Source organism: Miniopterus schreibersii (genome assembly GCF_964146895.1).
Source record: "Miniopterus schreibersii genome assembly, chromosome: 14".
NCBI classification, from domain to species: domain Eukaryota; kingdom Metazoa; phylum Chordata; class Mammalia; order Chiroptera; family Miniopteridae; genus Miniopterus; species Miniopterus schreibersii.
This window is the reverse complement of record NC_138114.1, coordinates 20,832,250-20,853,314: the sequence shown is the minus strand read 5'-3', so window position 1 is coordinate 20,853,314 and position 21,065 is coordinate 20,832,250. Positions and strand designations below refer to the sequence as shown.

Here is a 21,065-nt window from a genome sequence, read left to right as displayed (position 1 = left end):
GACTATGAAACAAACAGCTGGACACTACCCAAATTCTGGAAGTTTGCCTCAATTCCCACTTATAGAATATGGCTAATGCTATTGGAACTCATAATAATGTGTTAAAGCCCTGGTGTTCCATTTATCAATTTAGAATATAGTCTCTATTACATATTTCTATTACAATGTGTTTACTAAGGTGCATATTCACTGGAATAGACTCAAAACTGCAACTCATAAGCAAAAGAAACTGAATGAGTTTTTATCCAGACAGGGTTTTGGAATTCATAGAGATGGTTTTTCAAATTTATGTTCGAAGAAATGGGCCGGTAGGTAAATGAGGTTCTATTGTGAAAGAACTTTAATGAACTAAGGTTAGTATATGAAAAAGTGACAGTTTTTAAATTTAAAATGTTCAATGGTTAATTCCTATATGTAAAAGGAGCAATAAACCCAGCTCACTAACCTGAAAGTGTTAGACAAATAACACTTAGCCTCAGAATAAGATTTCCTTCATTGACATTGAGATTTGACAAAGGCGTTGTTTGTCTCATGGTGTTATTGCCTGTAACAAGACACAAAAATGAAAAGGTTTTAACGAATTCTCTCTCTTTAGAGATAAAGAAGAATCAGGCACCGTGGAAGTATTTTCTTACATTTTTATGGTGCTTCATAGTTGACAAGGAGCTTTTAAAACTACTGGAGCGCTGCACTTTTGCCTAAGAAAACAATCCAAACAAAGACAGAATGGTCTGTTTCGAAACTTAAGACCATATTTTCAGCAGATACGTTTTTGGTGGACACAGAAGTTGATGTGACTATACCTGCAGTCACTAAATAGTCCTTAGAGCTCATGTGTAACCAGAGTCACCTTGACAAGCTACATATACCTCCACTTGGAGTCACAATACAGTCCACACTGTGAGAGGAGCCCACAGAGCCTTCTCACCAAGCTCTTGAACTAGAACTAGATCTTGAGATCTGGAGCCTGTTTGGGACACTTGCCCCTCTCCCGGTCTAGCAAATGTATATGTCAGTTTAATTAGGGAAGTTATCTTTTTTTCAAATCCTTAATCTCTCTCTCTCACACACACACACACACACACATTCCTGAAGTCTTCTTGCTTGCCTTATATTAGCCTTTCTAAGGGTCATAGAATCTACTTTTATTTATTTCTTTGCTATCTTTTGGATTAAATGCTCACATAGGGCTCTGGCTTCAGTATCCTTTACACTAGTAGTTCTTTTCATGCTTATCTTCTTCTGTAAATTAAAATATACATAATATGTTTCATAGTAGCCCACCTCTCCTCTCACTCAAACTAAATCTTTACCTTTCCCACTTTTCTACATGTACCAATTTGATTAAAACAGTGTAAGAGAATGACTTCCTCACCTTTGGCCTATTATCTAAAAATTTTTTCACATTTTAAATCCCTGCCCTTGAAGGTATGTCCTTAATAAACAGATTCCCGTTAGTTCTCTGTGTGATCACCTCTACTGTCTCTTTATTTCAACATTCTCTCATAATGGATACACTTCATTTCTCTATATTTGTTTTTATATGCTGTTTTTTGTCTTTCAAACTGAAAGAGGAAGTAAAAGAATGGGACTTATTTCCATATTGTTACTGGCATATTTCCATATATCTCAAGTTCTTACTCTGATAATGCAATATGTACTAATTTACTAATGCCACTCACAGCAAAATTAGACTTGAAATAAAACTAAGATGGGATGCTCTCTGTCATAGTGAGGGATGGGTATTGCAATGGTGAAGGATTTACCTTCAAGAGCATTCCATCTTCAGCCAAGTTTTTAAAAGGTGATCTGTACCCAACTCTTCAGGACTAGTCTCTATGTAATGGGATTTGGTTCTTGGCCCAGCAAGAGTTTCTCCAGAACTGATTTAGATAATTCTCTTGTGTGACACCATGGGGTACAGAAGGCAAGACAAACTGGTCAATAGAAGCATTAAAGAGAGGGAGCAAAGTCGACTATTCTTCCCCTAAAGAACATTCTGCGTGTAATAATTACACTTCAACAGAAAAGGATTACCTTAAAGTTGTATAGTTCTCTGCATTTCTAAAGTGCTTTCCCAAACAAATCTATGAAGTAAGCAGAGTTCTGTTCATCCAGTTTAACGGTGAGATACTTAAACATGTTTCTCTTTCCCTACTCCACTGCTCTAGAAAAATAATTATGAAACATTAGGCTATTTTTGTGTTGACCTAACCGGATTTACTTTCTCATTTAAATACCTAAGGAAACTACATTAGCCAGAAAACCTTAGTATTTATGTTTGAATCTAAGTTACTTCATATTAGAGTTTGACAATTCTCTGGCAATGACCCAGTTTAAATATTCATATTATAAGCAAAAGATGAGTTTATACTACATTATATTTCCAACGAGATCTTCCTAGAGCCTGCGGAGAGTAGTGCTGAGTTAACATGAATTGAGAAATACAGTCATATGCCGCTTACCCAGGATATGCTCTGAGAAAGGCGTCTTTAGGTGATTTCCTCATGCGAACATCATTGAGTGTACTTACACAAATCTGGATAACCTTCTACTTAATGTATGTGCTATACTTTTATAAGACTGGCAGCATAGTAGTTTTGTTTATACAAACATCACCAGAAACACAGGATTAATTGTAGTGTGAGCCCCAACAGTTGGCTTTTTTTTTTTTTTTGTAATGCAAGTGCCTGACTTTAGCTTTGATTATCTAGGCATCCACTTCAACTAAGGCTATCTAGAATAAATGCATTGCCAGCCTCAAGATTAGATAAATAGCCAAGCTGCCTCATCCTACTAAGGCGCCTTTGTTTTAGAAATCTTGGTAGATTTTGATAACTGACCATTTGGGGTACTTGGTTTTTGCCCCTTCCCATGCCTTAAGTTATGGTTCTTGTATTTTAAATTCACCAATGAAGAGTGAGCTCATGAAAACCTATGCTCCCACCCTTGACCCCAGTAAAAACAGAACCCCAGCCCTAGCCAGTTTGGCTCAGTGGTTAGAGTGTCAGGCAGCAGACTGAAGGGCCCCGGGTTCGATTCCAGCCAAGGGCACATACCTCAGGTGCAGGCTCAATCCCTGGCCCTGGTCTGGGTGCCTGCGGGAGGCAACCAATCGATGTGTCTCTCTCACATCGATGTTTCTCTCTCTCTCTCTCTCTCTCACTCTCTCTTCCACTTTCCCTGAAAAACAATGGGGGGAAAAATATCCTTGAGGGAGGATTAAACCCCCTCCCCCCCAAAAAACCAACCCCAGGCCCCTGCTCCCTCTCTTTCCCTACCCATGACCTCGCTGTTGCCCCCTCGCATACTGTGTGCGCTCCAGGGCTTGTAAGTAATAATAAATTCTTTTTATCTTCAAAGTTTCCTAATGGTTATTGCTGAAGGGCATCTTGTATCATAATAAGAGCCTCAAGGGTCAGTCCAATTGTCACATTGGTTTAGAAAGCAGAGGCATGTATAAGGAAGCTTACTGGCTCAGGTGAGTCCCCAGGCATTTCTAGCCCATATCAATAGCCTGAGACAGTGCAAAACGCTAATGCTTTGCACTAGGACTTTACGACATTACCACGGTAACACCATCACTAGGTGACAGGAATGTTTCAGCTCCACTCTATAGTAATCTACTTTCAAAAGATATCTCAAATCTGACCATTTCTCACCGTTTCCCACTGATAACCACTCGCTGATCCAAGCCACCACCATCTCTTGCATAGCATATTGCAATAGTCTCCTAACTGATCTGCTTGTTTCCACATTTGCCCCTTTTAACTTGATCCTTTGCATAGTAGCCATGATTGAACTTCTTCAAAATCATGTCATCTGCTTCTCAGAACTTTAAAATGGTTTCTCATTCACACATTTAATAAAGTTTAAAGTCCTTCCCATGGTCTGCAAAGCCTTCCACGATCTAGCCTTGTACTTTTGTGATTTCTACTTTTCTTTTTCACTCACCTCCTGGCACAATGGGCTTGACTCAAACACAGCAAACATTTACCTGCCCTGGCTTTGACATTCTTCCTCAGGAATATTCTTCCCCCCACATGGTCACATGGCCAACTTCTCCACTGCATCAGAAGCTTTGCCTGACCTTCCTAGCTAAAAGAGCTCACTGTCCTTCCTCCCCAATCATTCTCGATTCCCTTGCCCTACTTTACTTTCCTCCTTAACATTTATATCTTTCCCACTAGATTGTCAACTCCACAAGGGCAGGGACTTTGCCTTTTGACACAGTGCCCAGAATGGCACATAGTAGATGCTCAATAAATATTTATGGGACAAATAAGCGAAATCTAGAGTATACATAACAGCACTTGGGCTTTTAAAAAGTACAAATTTTATAACAGATTTAAACTAACGCTTGAAAGAGAAGGGGATACATTTTTGCATTTCCTATTTTAGGTAATATTTAACACTTTAACAATTTATATATGCATTTACATCTGAGGACCCTCTGAAATGGATTGTTATTTTCCTGTTTGATAGATGAGAATAATTCAGATTCAGCTGCATTAAATGACTTGCTTAAGATTGCAAAGCTATTCAATGTTGGAGCTGCGATACTAAACCAGGTTTTTTATTGTAATCAGATGTCCTTTGATATTTCTGGTATGAAAACAAAGCATAGTTCCACTATTATTTTATCCACTATGAATAAACTTACATTTAAAAGTCACCTTGAAGTTATTTATATATTTATATATAAATGTACTTACATTTTTTTCTTTGTGTCTGCAAGATTACTTTGTAAATAGGATTTCTGTTTATCTATCTTATTTTTTCCCGTAATTAAGAAAAAAGATAAACAGCAATTGATTTAGCAGGCTATTCTAATGAACAGAAGAATTCAACAGATATCTATTGATCACCTTCTTGTGCTCTGTGTGTACAGATGATGGTATACAAAACAGAGTGAGGTAGACAGACAAGTAAACAGGCAAAATTAATATATTACAATAAGTGCTGTGTTTGAGGGTAAAAACTATGAGCATTAAGAGCACATTGGAGAGGTACCCAACCCAAAGAAAAGAAGAAATCCCTGGGGGGGTGTCTTAGCTAAGAACTGAAGACCATGTAGAACTTGGCCCAGCAAGGTAGTAAAGGGAGGTGGGGGCAGGGAGCAGCTCAAGCAAAGACAGTTTGTACAAAGGTTTGAAGACAGCCCAGTTTGTTAATGAGACTACATGTATTTCAATGGAATATAGATAATGCTGAATTACCTACAAATCAAAAGTTCAGTTTCTCTTTAAAGTTTGTCCTTGGATCAAGTTACTTCACTAGTTCTATTTCCATTTCTTATCATGGTATGTGTCTATAGTTGTTAAATAATGATAATAATATTAATAACAACTACCATTTATTAAACATGTACCAAATGCCAAACACATTTTAAAAAATATGTTTTCATTGATTTCAGAGAGAGGAAGGGAGAGAGAGAAACATCAGTGATGAGAGAGTCATTGATATGCTGCCTCCTGCACGCCCCCTACTGGAGATCAACCCCTAAACCCCAGCACGGGCCCTGACCGAGAATCATAGGTCAACGCCCAACCACTGAGGAACGCCTGCTGGGCCCAAACACATTTAATCATCACTTCAACCTAGGAGATAGCTACTGTTATTATACTTGTTTTATAGATGAGTAAACGGAAGCTTACAAAAGTTCAGTAACTTTCTTGAGTTTATACAGCTAAGGGTCAGAACTTGGATTTGAGCCAGATCTATCTAACTTCAAGTGTTAGGCAATAAATAATACATTAAAATATTAAAGAAATTCTTTATTTTGAAAACCTGAAAGCTTTGTTATCATAACAGTTTCTCAATACCATAAGCATCAGAACAGGCACATATTTACACATTAATTAGCTTCTTTTCTTTAGAAAAGAAAATAATAATTGCATAGAGCAGTGATTACTTATATGAGTATTTTCTATTTCCACCATAAATATAAGCTTTTTAAAAGTTCTTCAATATTAACATCACCTTTACTCAAGTACTGATTTTTACTAATATCGTTTGAGTGCCCATTATAGTGGCTGGTCTTGTTTTAAGAGCTTTGCATTCATGACGTCATTAATCCTAATTCCCCTGGAAAATAGATATTATCCATGTTTTACAGATGAGAATTCCAAAGTTCAGAGAAGTTAAGTAATTTTCTCAAAGTCACACAACTGCTGAGAGATGAAGCCAGAATTTGAAAACAGATCTAATTCCAAGCCAATGCTCATTCCATGTTGCTCAAGATAAAAGCCACCTTAAAATAGTTAGAGACAAAATTACATTAAAACACAATATGCAGTAATGTCCAACAAATAGAGAGCAGACCATTCTGGTTTATAAAGCACTTAATTTTCTCCTTCACATTTAAATATATACAGAAACTCAAACTAGGCTAATGAAATAGTTAATTAACAAATTAGAAGGATTTTCAATCAGTACATTAATTACATTTTCAAATAGCATTTTGTACCTGATTTCATATATCTTTAACTCTTCTTTTACACAGTTAATGCACAAATAAGACAAATTTTCAATTGGGATGTCTTGTGCTATTTTGTATATCATTCACAGTTGTAAAAAACTTAAGATAGTCATATAGTTTGGTTTAATGAATGTATCATAATTTAATTAACTAATTTCTTATTGGACATGGTTCCAATTTTTTTATATTATCATCTATACTATGATGAATATCTTTGTAGATAAATCTTTGTATCCATCCAATACTTTTGCATTTTCAATTAATCTCTTTAAAGACACAATAGACTTCACCCAAACAAGTAGACCCAGTAGTGGCGGTCTCAGGTATGTGGCTGCAGCAAGTATGTGGAAGAACATTTTGCTGTAGGTGATCCTTTTAGCCGTCTCTAATTGCTCTCTTAAGGTTACTGCCTACTTTGTCAATTTAGAGGTTAGTTTTGGGTAACATTCTAAAAGTCAACTAAGGCAGTTCTTAGGAAGCCTTATTTGTGATATAACTGAGGCTATCATATGAGGGGTGAACTGAAATAAGTTTTGTCGTGGAATCTTAAAAAGCCAGAAAAGATCTAGGAGATTACTTTCCTCTCCATCTTCCCAGCACAAGGCCCAGCACCTAGAAGCCAAGAATGGTAAATAGTTTTCATCTCTGTTACCATCTCTGATTGATTGGTGGTGGCAGATGGAGTTGAGTGTTAAGAAAGTCAAGGTCAATGGGAAGAGTACTGTAATCAGCTGCATCTTTTAAGGATGGAGAGGCATAACAGCCTATGGGCCACCAGTTTACCATCCCTCTAGTAAGTGTGTGAATGAATAAACAGATATAATATTAATAATATAAGATTGGTTTGCATTACCAAAATCTCAGGTCCAGGGGACTTAGATCTAAAAGTTATTGTACTATTTTCTTAAGCTTTAAAATTATTTATTTATTTGAATCAGTCATGTATTCGTATAATTAAAATTCAAAAGTGAGGAAAGGGTATACAGTGAAGAGTGTCCTGTCTTGCCCTCCATTTTTCTGTCTCCCATATCCCCTCTTTGCCAATGTTAATTTAAGAAATATTTTAAAACCTAAGGTTTAACTCGTATCTTTGTAGAAAATAAATTAGTTATACCTTATTTGAAAAGGCTAAATCATTATAGTTTTCAAGAGCAGATTCAACCTATAAACAACAGTGAATTTAAACAACTGTCTCTAGTTTAAAAGTAACACACAAAAGCATTATTTATTTTCATGAGCTAGATCAAGTTTATAATTTCACTTACCAGTTGAGATTATGTTGTCAATATCTTTTAATTTCTATTATTTTATTACATTCAAGGTAAAAGGGACAGGATGGAGATCAAATCTCTGTTTGTGTATGAAAGTGCTTTACAAATAAAAGCCCTTTACAGATATCATCAAAATTATATTTAGAAATTGTATTTAATATCACTACAGCTATAGCAGAGCTTTCACAATTGAACTTGTATTTAAAGAATTTAGTAACATGGTTAATGCCTATGCTTTTATTTTCAAATTCAATAAAATCTCATTCAGTTCCTCTTCATTTTACAATTTGAGAATAATCTTTAAGTCTTCATAGTAAATTTTGTAAAACTATCAAAAGTAGGCATTTTTTTATTTCAAGCTTTACGTTCTTAAGAATCCATCATGCTGTAGTAAACAAAGGCTTGTTATTCTCTGGAAATGATCCCAACTTATTATCATTATTATTTTCTCACAGCATGCAAGACGACAGCATAGAAGCTTCTACTTCCATTTCTCAGCTTCTCAGAGAGAGCTATTTAGCAGAAACTAGACATCGGGGAAACAATGAGAGAAGTCGAGCAGAGCCTTCCTCCAACCCTTTCCACTTTGGCAGTCCTTCTGGAGCTGCTGAAGGAGGTGGAGGCCAAGATGACCTTCCAGATCTTTCAGCTTTTCTGAGCCAAGAAGAATTAGATGAAAGTGTCAATCTGGCAAGATTGGCCATCAATTATGACCCTTTGGAGAAAGCAGATGAAACTCAAGCTAGAAAACGTCTTTCTTCTGATCAGATGAAACACCCATCTAAATCCAGTTTTGACCCTGACTTCCACCAGGATAACTCTCGAAGTTCTAAAGAGAGCCCTCAGGAGGCACCAAGGCCGCAATATAGTTCTGAGGCCCAGTCCAAAAAAGTATTCTTAAATAAGGCTGCTGATTTCATCGAAGAGCTGTCCTCCCTTTTCAAAGCCCATAGCTCCAAAAGGATTAGACCTCGTGCCTGCAAAAACCACAAGAGCAAACTGGAATCTCAAAACAAAGTTCTACAGGAAAATAGCTCCAGTTTCTCAGCTCTGTCAGAAAGAAGAGAAAGATCTTCTGTTCCCATCCCCATCCCTGCAGATACTAGAGATAATGAAGTGAACCATGCCCTCGAACAGCAGGAAGCCAAGCGGCGCGAGGCCGAGCAGGCTGCCGGTGAGGCAGCAGGTGGGGACACCACCCCAGGGTCCTCTCCTTCATCCTTGTACTATGAAGAACCTCTGGGGCAACCTCCCCGATTCACTCAAAAGTTATGGAGCAGAGAAGTTCCAGAAGGAACCAGAGTACAGTTGGATTGCATAGTGGTAGGAATTCCGCCACCTCAAGTAAGGTAAAAATGCCCCATCAGTAATGCTTAGTAATTGCTTTCCATCTACCATGATTCTCCTAAGTTTATCTTTTAAGTAAGTGGTTTCAAAAATTACATACTCTCTGAAAAAAAGTCAGAGTTTAAAGCAGCACTGTCCAATAGAAATATAATGTTAGCTGTATATGCAATTTAAAATTTTCTAGTAGCCACATTTTTAAAAAGTAAAAAGAACTGAGCAAAATTAACTTTTTAAATGTATATTATTTAACCAATATATGAAAACATTGTCATTTCAACATGCAATCAATGTAAACATTATTAATATGATATTTTACATTCTTTTTGTCACACTAGGGCTTCAGAATCCAGTGTGAATTCTACAATTAGAGCACATCTCAATTTGGTTACTAAATTTACCTAGGAAATAATTAATCTGCATTTAGATTTTATGAAGTTTATAAAGTAGATAACATATGCAAGTTGTTCCAAACATACTTAAAATTTTTGTAATAACTGAATTGAATATCAGTTTTTTAATTGAAATGAAATATAATTTAAAGTTCAGTCCCTGAGTTGTAGCAGTGACATTTCAAGTATCCAATACCACATGTGGCTAATGACTATGGTATCAGTCTGCACAGGTCTATAGGCTGAAGCTTTAAAAAAGAAAGTATTTATGATCCATGCTCAATGAATACCTGTGATATTTTTTCAATTTTAAAGAAAGCCAAATAATAGAATAAAAGCTGATAGAATAAAGATAAAATAAGGATGTTGCTAAAAGCAATTTAGAGATTCATTTTACAGGTATTATATTTATTATAAACTTTTTGATATCAGTTTAATGAATACTATTATTCCTAATTCCCAAGTCTTTCCCTAATATGACAGGTGAGTAGAGAGAAATCCATCTTTTATGTGCCTACCAGTCAGCTTTTCTGGGAAGCAAATGAAGACTAAGCTTCAGGGTTCCTAATTTGCATAAGCTATACCTAATTTGGGGTTCTAATTTTTTTAATGCGGACCTTCCAAGTTTATGAGCTTTAAGTCCCACAAAATGGGGGTCCAGCTGTAGCCGCAGGGTGGCATTTGCTGTCTGTAATACTATAATGTAATAATAGTATTGTGCTTGAAGTGTATTACTTTTGTAAAAAATTACTGGTATTTAGAGTCCTCTAAGAGTTACTTTGTCTGCCTAATACCTAATTGCCACTAGAACATGACTTCATTACTATTTAACAATTATTCTAGGTATGTAAGCAGGTCCTCATCTTTTTCTTACAGAATATTCATATGATAGGACAGCAATAGTATTAATATTAATATAATATTTTTATTTATATGTCTTTTGATTTAAGGGATTCTAGCCCAAAGACATATTCATATATTGAATTTTGCTTTTCAAAGGCAACATAAGGTAATATTAAATATTATTTCTACAATGGCATATAATTACTATCTGGTTATCTAAATGACCTCCTTGAGGGCAGGCGTCCTGTTGTTTCACCTTTATATCTTGAGCACCAAGCACAGCTTCTGGCCCATAGTTTTTACTAAGAAACATTGAGTAAACTAATGCATAAAGAAAGAGGAAAACAAGGAACTCAACTTAGGTTTCAATCAGGAGTGAGACAGTTGGCTTAAGATGTGGCAAAAAGTTGAAACTGAACAGCGTCTACCCTTCTACTCTGAGCATGCCCGATGACCCTCCCTACTGGTGAGATGTCATCACAGAACCATGACGGATACCAATCAGTGGCATCTGGTGAATCTGGGTAAGCTGGTGAGCATTCAAGTTATGCTATACACACAACTTACTAAATTAGTCTTATCCAACCCATTAATTTCTGGACATAGATTGGACACACACAAAAAATTAGGCCAGATCATTCAGGATTCATTCTCCCCATTTCTTGACCATGACAATCTCAAATCCAAAAAAAAAAGAGTTCAGTGCTCCTATGAGAAAACTCAGCCAAGAAGAACCACAAGATCCTGCTCCCCCCAAAACAGAATAATCTGGTGGTCACTCAGCAACTACTTACCCCTGGCCAGGTGGCTCAGTTGGTTGGAGTGTTGTCCCATACACCAAAAAATTTCTGGTTCCATTCCCAGTCAGGGCACATACCCAGGTTTTAGGTTTGATCCCTGGTTAGGGCAAGCACAGGAGGCAGCCAATCAATGTTTCTCACATCAATGTCTCTCTCTCTCTCAAAATCAATTAAAAAAAAATCCTTGGGAGAGGATTTTTTTAAAAACCACTTAGCTAGCCAATTATAAATTTACAAATTTAAAAGTGAAAAAAATGTACACAGCTTCCATAAAGCAATACTAACCTTACCTGGGAAGAATTTCTTTACTGATGGAATTCATGCCTGCATCCCAACCACTGGTTTGTTGCCAGGAAGTTAGTTGGTATTCACTATTATCCAAATTAATTAGTACTTAATTTAATTACTGCAATTATTTTAAGAAAAAAATTAGAATTTTCCAAGTAGACTATTAGCTGTCATTGTTTTTCTAAGCATAGAATTTACATAACTCTAATCAGAAAGTAAATATTTATTTAGCTTTTACTATGTGCTTAGCACTGTGATCAATGCAATGACACAGACAACATAGATACGTGTTCCTGCCCTCAAGGAGCTTGCTATCCAATTAAAGAAATCATCCTAATTTTTGTAGTACCAACCATAAGAACTATCAGGCTTCAGAGAAGCGATGGAGGACTAGAAGGGTCAAAGAAGGCTTCAGGGACGTATTTGGGTTTTAGTTAAACCTTGAAGACTGAGGAGGATTTAAGTAGAAATTTACTCTTCATTCATTCATTCATTCATTCATTCAGCAAATACCTATAGAGTTACTAAAGTGACTCGCCAGTAGTACAAAACAACTGTGTGTTATTGGAGGTCGGTTTTGAAACCAAGTCTAAAACTATTCTGAGAGGGTAGCTGAAAATCAAAAAGAACAATCAGGCAGCCATAATCGAAACACTGCTGTACTGTGTAGTCAGTGCTATACTAGAAGTATGTATGAGGCGATGGCAACTCAGAGTAAGATGTGATTGCTTTGCCTGGAGTGCAGGATAAAGAAGAGTTAACACAGAAGGTGCTACTTCAGTTTGGAGACCAAGGGTTCTCTTCCCTTGGAAGAGGAAAGCAAGTGCAAAGGCCCAGAGACAAATGTTTTCAGGGAACTGCGAGCCCTTGGCCATGTGAAGCACGTGGGGTAACAGATGAGAAAAGATGAGGGAAAAGATTGAAGATGTAGACAGAGAGATGGGTTCTTTTAGGCCAGGTCCACTGAACATGTTCATCTGAAGGTACAGACACTGGAACTGTAGTAATTTTATGTGACAGGGAGGCGACCGATCTAACTAGAAAGAAGAGTGGAGTCAGATGAGTTTGAAGAGCCTTGAAAGCAAAGCAGAATAGTTTCGACTTGGCTTCCAAATCAAGTGGAAACCACCTACAGGGCAGTAACAGTATGAAAGGGAACATTTAGGTAGAATTCATCTGGAAGAATGAATTAGACCAGAAATGAGTGGAGCCATGAGACTACTTAGGAAGCTACCCAAGGCATAGAATGCTCTGCTAGGGCTGGCGTGGAGGCACTGGGAAAGCAGAGGAAAGACGTGAGCGAGCAACATGTAGGAGACAAGAAACCAAGCTGAACTGGCGACCGACTAGCTAGAAGGGAAGAGTAAAAAACTTACTCCACAAGTTTGAAGCTGTGCACCTGAGAGAATGATGGGTCGCTGGCCAGGACTGAGGAAATGGAAGAGGTGGCTGATTTATGGAGGGGGCTGATGGCTTGAGTGTGAGCAGATGAAGGGCCCATATCCAATAGGCTGTCGGAAATGTAGGACTGAAGGTCAAATGAGAAGGCAGTGGAACTGGGAACAGTCCAAGGAATGACCTGGACACTAGGAAAAGTCTGACACAATATCTTTGTAATTACAAAGGGACTAAAAATACAGGTAATACTTGGAACTAGCGTCTAGTAGTACTAGACTAAAATAGTGTTTTCGAACCTTCTTTTAGCTGTAACTCGTCCCACTTTTCTCCTTACAATAAGCCTGTTACATGTTACCCAACACATGTTTTACACACACACACACCTTTTTAAAAGATAAAATTAGTGCTTTGGGGATTGAAGAGGGTTGGATGGAAAAGCCTCCAGCCCCTACCTGCTTGCTTACCATGGAAACTAAGATATCTCCGTAGAACCCAGGAGCATAGATTTTGATCCATAGGCTTACTTTTAAAATGCATTAAAATAATAATGAGACATTTTGGATTGCCATGTAGGAATACCACAGTCAATAAGAAAAGCATCCTTTTGCTATTTTTTTCAAGGAAATATAATAAGTCTTCCTGGAAACTGGGGTCTAACCTTGTATCTATGTGCTCCTGTGTATAATCAGTATTTTAGTTATGTTCTTGTAACCCTAGTTTAGCACATTGAAAAATCATTTTTGCATATCTTTGTTGATTTCCAAGTGAATTGGGTGAAAATTGCTTTGTTTTGTAGGGGTGGTATCCTATATTATCAGTGTTTTTGAAAGTTTGTTAATATTGGACATAGCTTCCTTGGAGGATTTGTCTTAGAAAATGAAATACATTCATATGTTACCCACAGATGAAAGAGTCTACAGGAATTCACAGCAAATGGCCATGATCCCTTTTTGAGTCATGTATCATGACTCTAAATTCTCCCCCAGGAATGTACAGCTGGGTCACACTAAGTATATTTGCTTGTACATAACCTTTGGAAGCAGCACAGATTTACCTTTTATAAATGTCAATGTCTGCTTTGGCTGTTAAATTTTGCTATTGGTACTTCTGGACCTATGTTTTTGAGTGATGTGCTGAGAAAATAAATTAGTTATAAAGAAAAATATATTTATCTTAAATGACTTAGGGGAATTCTTTAAAATGTTATAAATAATGTATATGGGATGGGGTAAAAATAGGTTTACAGTTGTGAGTATGCAAAACACAATTTATTCCTGTATTATCATTTATTAAGTATTATTATGTATTATTTTCCATTTGAACAACTATAAACCTACTTTAGTCCCACCCTGTATATGTAATTATCATGTAAAATATTATGTAAATATTTTAAAATATTACATTATTTAGGGGCTTTCTCCTCTTTTTTGGGGGAAAATCTAGATACCTTCATTCATCCAATAAATATTAAGTGCCAATTTTGGAACATGTGCCATTACAGGGACTAAGATTAAAGCAGCGAACAAGAAAAATTCCTTGCCCTTCTGGAGCTTAGAGTCTAGAAAGGAATACAGACAATAAACAGAAATTCCACAAACGATTGCATAATTACAATTGTGATAGATGTTATAAAGGAGGGGCATATAACAAACAGACCAAACCCTGAGCGTAGATTAGGGAAGGTTTCCCTGAAAAGTGGTACTTAAGCCTGGCCAGCATGGCTCAGCGGTTGAGCATCAACCTAGGATCCAGGAGATCGAGGTTCAATTCCTGGTCAGGGCACATGCCCGGGTTGCGGGCTCGATCCCCAGTCAGGGGCGTGCAGGAGGCAGCCAATCAATGACTCTCTCATCACTGATGTTTCTCTCTCTCCCTCTCCATCTCTTTCTCTCTCTCTGAAATCAATAAAAATACATATATTTTTAAAGTGGTATTTAAGCTGAGACAAAAAATGACTAGGAGTTAGCCCAGCAAAGTGGGGTGAGGGGAAAAGTGTTGCAGGGTAAGGGAACAGCAAATTGTATTGATTTGAGAGATATAGAGAGAGAAACATCAATGTGAGAGAGAAGTTTCAATCGGTTGCTTTCCACTTGTGCCCTCACTGGGGATCAAACCCTCAACCTGGGTATGTGCCCTGACTGGGAATGAGCCCATCACCTTTCAGTGTACAGGACAATGGTCCAACCGACTGAGCCACACCGGCCAGGAAAGAACAGCAAATTTGAAGCTCTTGAGGCAGCAAGAAGACAATTGTTGACTTAAAGGAACTGAAGAAAATGATACCACCAGAAGATAAAGAGTGAAGAGGAAATGGTTTGAGATAAGTCTAGAGAGGGAACAGAGGCTAGATTTTGAGAGGCTCCTAGAACACGCTGCTAAAAGTAGGTCCCTGGATCCGCAGTGTGAGCATCACCTGGGACCTTGGTGGATATGCGAATTCACAGGTTCCACCTTGCATCTACTGACTCAGGATCTGTAGGGGTCAGGCCCATACATCTGAATTTTCACAAACTGCTGTTTGTTTCTGTGCTGAGCATTTTTGCAATTTCTTCAAAGATCTCCTGATCTGAAGGGACCTCCCCACCCCCCAGTGGCCTCCCCCGCTGCTCGGTTCCTTGACCCAGATGTTGCAATCTCCAGTTAACATTTTAGCACCTGTTCCTTAGTCCTTCCTCCAACAGAGCACCCCTCACAGATTCTGTTGGAGTCACCTCACCGTAGCACATGGTCCTTTGAGGCGGGATCTGCTTTGAGATGAAAAACCAGGCTACTTTATATCCCTAAACAATATTGGTACAGAAGTATTTACAGATGAAATGACAAAAACCCTGGATTTACATTAAAATAATCCAAGGTGGTGAGAAATGAAGAATATAAAAGAAACACATTTGCCACTTGTCAATAATTTGTTGAAGCTAAGTGATGTGAGCATGGGGTTCATTATACCAGTTTCTCTACTTTATGTATGTTTGGAAATTTCCATAATAAAAAGGTTTTTTTTAATGATATTAGTAGGTTATACATGTTTTTAAAATGTTATATAAGTGGAATCATGTATATTTTCTTCTGCTACTTTAATTTTTCCCTAAAATGTATAACCGTGTTTTGCATATAACTCTAATTCACTCGTTTTCATTGCTATTTAACTGCAAGGCTAGAGGATATTGTCCATGTACATCTGTGTTGCTTCCAGCTTTTATCCTAATATGAGCAATGTTATTACAAACATTCTAATATATTACCCTGGTGCATGAGTGTGTGTGTATAGGTATGAGATTGCTGGTAGAGTATGTACAATTTCAACTTTATAATAATATAAATTTATTTTCCAAAAGAATTGTTTCAATTAACATTCCCACCATTACATGAGTTCTGGTTGTTCTATATCATTGCCAATATGGATATTATAAGACTAAAATTTTGCCAATCCGACAGTTATAAAATATTATCTTGTTATGATTTTAATTTTAATTTCCATAGTTACTAGTGAGTTGAGAATTTTTAAAAATAGGTTTATTGACCATTCAGGGTTCATTTTCTATGAAGGATCTGTTTATATCTTTCACTCACTTTTCTGTCAGTTTGTTTCTCTTTTTTCTTACTGATTTGTAAGACTTTTAAAGATGTGATTAAGATTCCAATCATATGACATGTGTTGTGAGAATATTCTCTCCCAATTTGATTTATCTTTTTATATTTTCTATGATATCTTTTGAAAATTGACTATTCTTAACTTTAGTGTCAAGTTAATTAACTTTTTATGGCTTTGGTTTTTATAGTTTGTGTCCAGTTTTAGAAAATTTTCTTAACCTCAAAGTCATAAAGATATTCTTATATATTGTCTTCTAAAACTTTCATTGTTTTGCCTTTTACATTTAAGCTTTTAACCCATTTAAAGTTGATATTTGTGTGTGGTGTGGAGCAGGGAACCCATTTCAATTTCTTTTTAGACTGGATAACCAATTGTTTTAGTTAACTGGGAAGTATATCATTTTCCCAGTGATGTATAATTCCAGCTTCATCATAAACCAAAATTCTGTAAATGTGTGGGTCTAGTTGTGGGCTCTTTGTTCTTTTCCTTGACTTATTTATCTTATTACAATAGACTTTTCATACTTCTTGATTTTCACATTTTTCAAGGATTTGGGGCTCTTCTTGGCTTTTTGCTCTGCAATGTAAATTTTAAAATCATCTTGTCAAATTCCACAAAACATTTTTAAAAATTTCTTAAGATTTTCAGAATTTCACTGAAGTGGTAGATTGATTTAGGGAGAATTTGACATCTTTAACATATTGAAGCCTTGGCCCTGGCGGGCTAGCTCAGTTGGTTAGAACTTCATCCCAATACGCCAAGGTTGTGTGTTGGATCTCCAGTCAGGAAACATACACAAGAAGCAACCAATGAATGCCTAAATAAGTGGAACAACAAACCAATGTTTCTCTTTCTCTCTTCCTCTCTCTAAAATTAATAAATAAAAATTAAAAAGTAAATAAGTAAAATTAAATATTGAGGCCTTATATTCAGGATCTTGGTGTATTTCTTCATATATTTAGGTATTCTTTAATGTCTTTCAATAAAGATTTGTAATTTTTACTTTGAGTTTTACAAATCTTTGGTTAGATTTATTCGTAGGCACCTCATTTTATGCTATTATAAATACCTTTTTAAAATTACATTATATGTTCGTTCTGTATAAAATGCAGTCAACTTTTGTATATTTGCTTCTTAACCAATAACCTTGCTACAGTGAGAAGTGACCTATAGATTTCTGGGGAGGTCTTCTTCCTTTCTAATCCTGTGTCTTATGTTTCATTTTCTTGCCTTGTTGAGCTGACTAAGCCCTCCAGTACAATGTTGAATAGCAGTGGTGATACTAGGTACTATAGTCTTGTTTATGCTCTTAAAGGGTATGACTTCCATTTTTCATTATGTAGGATTTTGTTATAGTTTCCTTTTGTTTAGGAATATTAAGATTTTTTAAAAATCATGAATGGACGTTGATTTTTTTCTGCATTAATTAAGATTATTTTATTATTGTCTCCCTTTTATTATGTTACTATGGTAAAGAATGTTGATTTTATAATGTTAAACAAGCCTTGGAATTCTTGGGACAAACAAAGGCAACACCATGAAAGAGGCTCCAAATTGAACAAATAGAAGAATTTATTGTGAAAGAAAGATTAACATAGCAAACAGAAGAAAGGAATAAATATACTTTAAATATATAACACTGGAAAGAATCAAGTACATTGCATTAATAACAAAACTAGAAAATGTAATACATTCATTTGTTTATTCATTTATTCAATAATAATTTATTCAATACTCACTATACATCAGGAACTATTTCAAGCACTTGGGATTCATCAGTAAATAAAGCAAAACTTCCTGACAAATTTTGTTCTAGATGAGGTGAAGGAAATAGATAATAAACAGTAAATTTAATAAAGAAGTGAATGACACAGTAATTTAGTAGTAAGTGCTCCGAGAGAAAGAAAAGGTAGGAATCTTAGAAGGAGAAAATACAAGTTTCTAGTCATCCCTGCTTGAAGTAATTAGTCCTTTAAAAATTATTTTAGGTATTATTCTCATCTTCACATTTATTCACCCTCCCTTTTGTTGTCTAAAATTGGCTATGTGGTAAGGGGTAGCCTTGATGATTTTATATTAGCCAACTATTTATCTATGCTTTCTTAAGTTACCAAGAAGTGACCATCTGGCAAAACCCAGATTTTAACAAAAGTTAAAGCAAAGACAAATCCTCCCCACTTGTACCCCCATTCTCCCTAGAGGGAGATATAGCCACTGGATATGAAAACTAGCTTGTTAACTCAGTAACAGTCAAACAGGACACACAAAACACGAAATGCTTCACGAAATCCAGCATAACTCTGAGTTCCGTTAGGAAACATTTAATGTCATCATGCCGTCCAGTGCACTCCCGTTGCACTCGGTATGTGAAGAGCCACTCGACTCACAGACAGCTGGAGATGTCAGTAAGTAAACACCACCTTTTAGCTGTTTCAGGCTTTACACTCTTCACTTGAGAGATCAGGCATTGTTAGACAAAGACGGTTATAGATGACCAAGGAAAGATCTTTTCTAGATCCCAAGCCTTCTTGAAAAATGAAAAGGAAACGGATCTTAGGCTATAATAATCCTAATTTAAATTCATTCATTTAACATGTATACAACAAACATTTTTGGGGGCAGCTAGGATGTGCCTCATCTGGCTAGGATCCAGATAAACAAGTGTTCAGCAAAACAAATGCGATAATCTCTGCCCTGTGGTATTTATTTTCTAGTAAGGGAGAGAGAGATGTATATAAAATAAATATATAATTAGAAGTGATATACAGGTTCTGTGATGGAAGTGAACATGGTATTAGGAGAGGGAACAGTAAGAGGTGGAACAGGGACACTGGAAGGGCTGGAGCTGGACTAAAGAAAGGCTCTGAGTAATCATTCTTTTAATGAGCATTATTACTGGTGAGTCAGAATAGCACATTCAAATTATGTTTAGAAGTTATTAATGTGCTAAAGCAATGAGTCATAATATTTATCCAAGCCATAGTTGAGAGAAAAGAGTAACCTAACAGCAGAATAGTGATATGCAACCCAAAAGTTCAATTAAATCTGAAAATTGTGTCTCTTCTGTGTCTTCATTCCCAGGCTTGTAGCTAGCCAAGTTAGCAGATCTGGCGAGCTAGCCTTAGGGCATTAAAGGTGGGCTCTGCTTTATCATCTGGACCTGCCCTGTTTCCCCAGGTCACTGACTCATTTCTGCTGAGCCATGAATCACTGCTATTCTGTAACTGTCATGAGGATTTGGCATCCTAAAACCTGTAACTGGGCCAGGGCATTTCTATGAAAGCATTCCCTAACATGGATAGATGTTTGAAGAGAGTATGTTTTCCTCCTACCCTCAAAAGTCTTCAAGGGAGCCGGGTCAATTTTAATACCTTCTCAGAAGGCAGCCTGACCGGTGCGTTATTTCTGAGTGGGTCATGGTGCTAAAGTCAGAGTGATGGTTACTGACCTTGGGGGTTGGCTGAAGCCATCCTGGCCATCTGAGTAAGGAAAAAAACGCTTGTGACAGGGAGTTTGGACATTTGAATAATTCTACTTATCATCTTCTGACTGTTCAATTGTATGTAGATGTTTCTACTTTCATTATGGCAAGGAAGAGAAATGAAGGCACTTATTTATTGGTTTTGAAATATTTATATTTGCTTTATCAAATTAATGCAGATACATTGCATTAAAAGTCAAATATTAAAGAGCAGGCCACTTTCAACTCTTTTTTGCAGGTTTCTATTTATTTACCTCTAGATTTCTAAATAATATGCCGGTGGTTCTCAAACTTTTTGTTCTCAGGAACCCTTTATAGTCTTAAAAGTTTTTGAGACCTAGAAGAGAGAGGTTTTATCTATGTGGGTTATATCTGTAATTATCATATTAGAAATTAAAACTGAGAAACATCACCTATTGGTTATTTGGAAAAATGAATAATGCAGGTCTTCCAAATGTTGACACATTTTATTATAAGGCAGCTTTTAAAATCACACTTGTTAATATCACCATTGATTTCATCAAAAAGTCTTTAAGTATTGGGAAGCCCTAAACTTAAAGGGGGTTCCAGGTTTTCCAGATCTCTTATTTTTCCTTGAAAGCTTGAATTTTTTCATTGGCAATAAATGTTATCAGCTATTTTTACTTGAAATGACAGCCTTATTTAGTTCACTTTTGAGAAAATGACTGCTGAATACCCAAGTCTAGATCACCATAATTTGTCAGTTGCTCTTCAGTGCCTAGTTCAACTAAAGAAAATCACACAGTAGAAATGCTTTGTGCTACTTCCCATTTCACTACCCAGACTGTTAAAAAGACATGGACTCAAGGTTGAGAGTTAATAAAAGTAATGATGTTTTTGCTTCATCAAGGATATTTTTAAATAAAACTGTGTGTTTTTTTAAACTGTGAGTGTGGTGGTAAAGAACACAATGATCATAAGTCGATTTTAACAGTACCTTAATTTGTGCTGCTAAAGCACCAGCTATTTTACCCACTGTGGTTTTTACACCATCAGTGTAAATGTCAACATGTGAAAAGGCAAATAATATTCTAAGTATTACATGAAAATAGTTTTGTCTTCACAGAAAGCGAACTACACTTTGAGAACCACTGTAATGCTATGCCACTGTTGCTTGCTATGCTGATATTAGCAATTTTCTATTGACTTTCTGT

At 36.5% G+C, this 21,065-nt stretch overlaps 1 protein-coding gene across 3 annotated transcripts in view; it reads left to right on the top strand.

The window, feature by feature from the left end:
• The window catches only part of MYPN (myopalladin), a 96,639-nt gene that overhangs the window by 23,074 nt on the left and 52,500 nt on the right, over window positions 1-21,065 (top strand). For all 3 annotated transcript variants that reach the window (XM_081158446.1, XM_081158445.1, XM_081158444.1), the window contains one exon: window positions 8,208-9,101. In XM_081158446.1, the coding sequence (XP_081014572.1) occupies window positions 8,209-9,101 (893 nt within the window). In that variant the 5' untranslated portion in view covers window position 8,208. The remainder of the gene's footprint in view (window positions 1-8,207; window positions 9,102-21,065) is intronic.